This window comes from Apis laboriosa, unplaced genomic scaffold, assembly GCF_014066325.1.
Source record: "Apis laboriosa isolate Shangri-la unplaced genomic scaffold, ASM1406632v1 scaffold105_cov147, whole genome shotgun sequence".
Classification (NCBI taxonomy): Eukaryota; Metazoa; Arthropoda; class Insecta; order Hymenoptera; family Apidae; genus Apis; species Apis laboriosa.
The window spans coordinates 324,055-328,218 of record NW_025220714.1 but is presented as its reverse complement, the minus strand read 5'-3'; the positions used below and the strand labels follow the sequence as shown (position 1 = coordinate 328,218).

General features: G+C 35.7%; 1 protein-coding gene across 5 annotated transcripts in view; it reads right to left on the bottom strand.

Annotated features, from left to right (window-relative positions):
* Nucleotides 1-641: 641 nt before the first annotated feature.
* The window catches only part of LOC122720283 (hormone receptor 4), a 38,472-nt gene continuing 34,949 nt past the window's right edge, over nucleotides 642-4,164 (bottom strand). For all 5 annotated transcript variants that reach the window (XM_043946885.1, XM_043946911.1, XM_043946895.1 and 2 more), the window contains 5 exons: nucleotides 3,958-4,092; nucleotides 3,353-3,616; nucleotides 2,489-2,681; nucleotides 1,920-2,047; nucleotides 642-1,625 (listed from right to left, as the gene is read on the bottom strand). In XM_043946885.1, coding sequence (XP_043802820.1) covers nucleotides 1,545-1,625; nucleotides 1,920-2,047; nucleotides 2,489-2,681; nucleotides 3,353-3,616; nucleotides 3,958-4,092 — 801 coding nt within the window. In that variant the 3' untranslated portion in view covers nucleotides 642-1,544. The remainder of the gene's footprint in view (nucleotides 1,626-1,919; nucleotides 2,048-2,488; nucleotides 2,682-3,352; nucleotides 3,617-3,957; nucleotides 4,093-4,164) is intronic.

The window sequence follows — 4,164 nt, the reverse complement described above, 5'->3', positions numbered from 1 at the left end:
TATATATATATATAAATGGTAACTGAAAAATATATTACACTTACGTTTTGCGATACGTGATGAGAATAATAATCGGTTGGTTTAAAGATTGTGTGAATTTTCGAGAGTATTCGAGCGTTTATAGGCGTTTAGAATCACTTTTTTTCCCTCGAGGATGGATAATACGTACGTGTTCGTCCGTCGTGATATTATGTACGTATGTATATATATATATATATATATATAATATATATATATATTTATTATAGTTGCGTGCAAAGATACTTAGAAACGCGGCGATCGATTCCGTCCAACGGTTTGTTTTGCGTTTGTGCCTTAATAATTGGTGACTCATCATCATCACGATTGAAATCATCGAAATCATCATCGCCGTCGTCGTCATTATTATCATTATCGTCGTCGTTGTTGACTGAATTATATCATCGTTATATCATCGTTATGATCACCATTATCATCGATATCGGTCGATTGATCTTTCGGTCGTTTTGGTAGTCTGCTATTTGTAGTTTGATAGTGATGGAGAGTAATAGTAATAGTAGCAGTATAGTAGTAGTAGTAGTAGTAGTAGTAGTAGTAGTAGTAGTAGTAATAGTAGTAGTAGTAGTAATAGTAGTAGTAGTAGTAGTAGTATTAGCAGCAGTAGTAGTAGGTGGTAGTAGGTGGCCTACAGTGAGCGTACGTAACGAGAGTCTTATTATCGATCGGATTATGCAACGTGAACACACAATGACGTAGTTGCGCGGTACTGCGTACAGAAATATATTATTATAGTCTTTTAGTTTCGATAAAAAAGTTCAGTTCCCCTCCTCGGATTGATTTCCCATCTCGAGGTGGCGCGCTTTCTCTCTATCTCTAACTCTCCCTCTCTTTCTCTCCCGCTCTCTCGCTCTCTCTCGAATTTTTTATTATTTTCTTTCGTTAATTTTCTTCTTTTTTCTTTTTTTTTTCCTTTTTTTTTTCTTCTTTTTTTTCTTTTTTTCTTATTTCTTCTTATTTAAAGCATTCTCTCCCCTTTTTTTTTTCCTTCGCGGTTTCCTTTCTTTCTTTTTTTTTCTTTCTTTTTCGCCCAAATTTCGCTCACGTTTCCTTCTCGTTTCTCGTTTCTTCTTCTCGTATCTCTTTCGTCTCTTTTTTTTCTTCCTCTCCTCTTTTAACGTTTGTTTCGTCTGTTTTTTTTTTATCACGCTTTTCACAGGTTCCCCGTTCCCTTCTCGACCTTCTTCGTTTTTGTACAACGCAACGAACACACACATTTATATTATTTATATTATTTATATATATATATACCTTTTTTTTATATAATTATTATACATACGCAAACAAAGCTTTTCCCCCTTCTTTCCCAATCTCTTTGTTTGCTCTTGCTCTTTGTTTGTTCGATTCTATTTTTATATATATATATATATATGTATATATATATATATGTATATATAAATTTATATCTATATATATCTATATATATATATATATATGTATATATTTATATGTATAGTATGTATATATAGGTATTCAGCTTCGTTTATCGTCAGTTTGTTTTTTATTTACTATCTTTGAATTGTTGAGTTCAATAGGAAAGGAACGTAGAACATTTTACTCTCGAGTAGAAGAGCTGCCGCCGATTGTACCTGGAATTCATGAAGAAAACAGGATCGACTTAGATCTGTTATTGTTCCGTATTCGAAATGAAACGACGAATAATCGATCGATATATAACAATAATCCGATAATAAATTCTGTCTCCAAATTTTAAAAACGTTTTTTTCCCCCCTCTATTTTCCCTTTCTACTCTACGCTATTTCGTTTCTTTATTTCCATTCCCCTATTTTAATCCACGCTTATCCAATATGTCAGCCGAGTGAAAATCTAAACGATTCGCGCGACGAACCACCAGGGGAAATTTTCTTATTTGTCAGACTTACTTCGGGCAACCTGACGAGAAGATCGTGAAACCGATTCGGCTGTTGTGGGGCGCTGTGCTCGACAAAACTTCGTAGACAGCTCATGTACCGTTCTTGTAGATGTTCTAATTCCATCGTACCTCCACGTGCTAAGAGAGGGCAGACACAGAAAGAGAAAGAGATCCGTGAGTGTGAGGATGGATGGATTCGAATAAGCGCGTCCTTCTTTCGTAATTAATCGTCTCGCTCGTAACGACTTAATTACTCTTTTTTTTTTTTTTTTTTTTTTGTAATTATTCGATCCTTGATTCAATTTTTAATTTTTTTTTCTTTCGCCTCGAGGAAGAAACGAGGATACGTACTTTTATTTATTTATTTATTATTAATTTTATTTTTTTTTCCACGCTTCGATAATCGATCGAATAATTACTACAGTTTTTAATACGAAAATTTATATTGCTTCGCCAATTCAATTAGCATTAGCAAAGAAAAAAAAAAAGGATGCATTTGTTTTTATATACTACTTATTATAGTAGTAGATGTTTGTATTGTTGTTTTCAACGATGAAAATTTGGATGGAAGATACTTACCTTGCGAGAGCATGGTGATTACTTTCAGACAGACGTACTCCTCCATCCGTAATCTCACCCTCCTGAACATTAACGTGACATACGTAATCTTTTCCACCATCAGGCCTACGTCTTGCTGCAATTGGTCCATGGTTATCGGCCGGCCCATCATGTTCGTTAGGCACGTTTGCAACGTATACATGTTGTTCGAAACCTGTGCACACCACATACTCGATACATTTACTTATTAATCCAATTAACCAAAAAAAAATCAAAAAAATACTTTTCTCCTCTCTAAACTCTCTATCAATCTTACTTTTTCCAAAGTAGAAAGTTTCACGTTCACGTTCGTAGAAAGTACCCTGTCTTCAGATATGCTATCAATTACGTTTTAGTAACGAGAGGAAAAAAGGCGCGTTTCGATAGATACGATTATACGAGTGCAGGTTATTCATTCCCGTTGTGGAATACAATCTATATATATATTGCCTGTTTAAAGAGAAAGTCTTTTATCCGCGGATGGTATTCGGTTGTTCGGAAAGTAATTTCGTTTTTTCACACGAGCGTCGCTAGTGAAACGTTTATCCAGCCAACTTCATTCCGAACCGTGTCGTTATTTTATCGTTATATTTTGAGAGTTGGCGTTTCGCGGTTTATTTATTAAGAAAAATTCGTTTCATTCTGCGTGCGTAATAACAAACATGCGAGACGAAAAGCAACATTTTCGATATATTTTATTTCTTTATTATCGAAAAGGTAAGAATATTGTTCGGGCAAGAGAATGTTATGTGGATCAAATATATATATATAAATCGGATGGCTAACGATAGGAACGCAACGTAGGAGGGAGAAGGAAAGACAGAGAAAAAAAGAAGAGGTAATTACTTCTTGCATAAAATCCGCTCCCATCGCGTCGCTGCCGACGTTGGAGAACTTGTGCTGACCGTGTATCGCCTGGTAGGCGGAGGTGGTCAGCACGAGGATCTCGTGCCACTTGTGTGTGAGCAATGTCGTGTGAACTTCGACCGGTAGCTCAAGGTAAAACGGTAACCTTTTGGTCCACTGCACCAACTTGTACACTATACTGTCCCCTATCTGACACAGCTTGTCGCTTAAGTTTGATTTATGGTCCAGCAGCTCGTCCAAGTTCTGCAACGTATAAAACGGGAGAGGGGCGTTCGCGTGAGCGAGGTTAAAATTCACATTTCCATCCCGGAAAGGGGAAAGAATAAATCTTAAAATTTTGCGAGATCGACGAACTCTTTGCTCGATACTATCGATATACCGATATATTTTCTCATCTCAAAAAAACAATACAATACAATTTTATTTATATTAAAAAGTATTTAAGCATTTGTAATATTATAAATATTTTAATATCGAATTACGAATTAAATATCTAAATATCACGATATCCCAGAGTCGTCGGCAAAGAGTTTCTCAATTTCGTCGATTAAAGAAATATATTCGAATTAAAAACAAGCGTATACCCTCAACGTGGCAATATCTTGGAACTCGTCGCAGTCTATGAGGGACTGGATCATGGCGACAGTCGCGTCGAAAGGGAAAGATCGATCCCTCGAACTGCTTACCGTGTTGTCTAGCCTCTGCCTCAAGTGTACCACCTTGAAAAAGAGAAAAAAACAAACGAAACATTTTTCTCCTATATATAATATATATATAAGTATATATATATA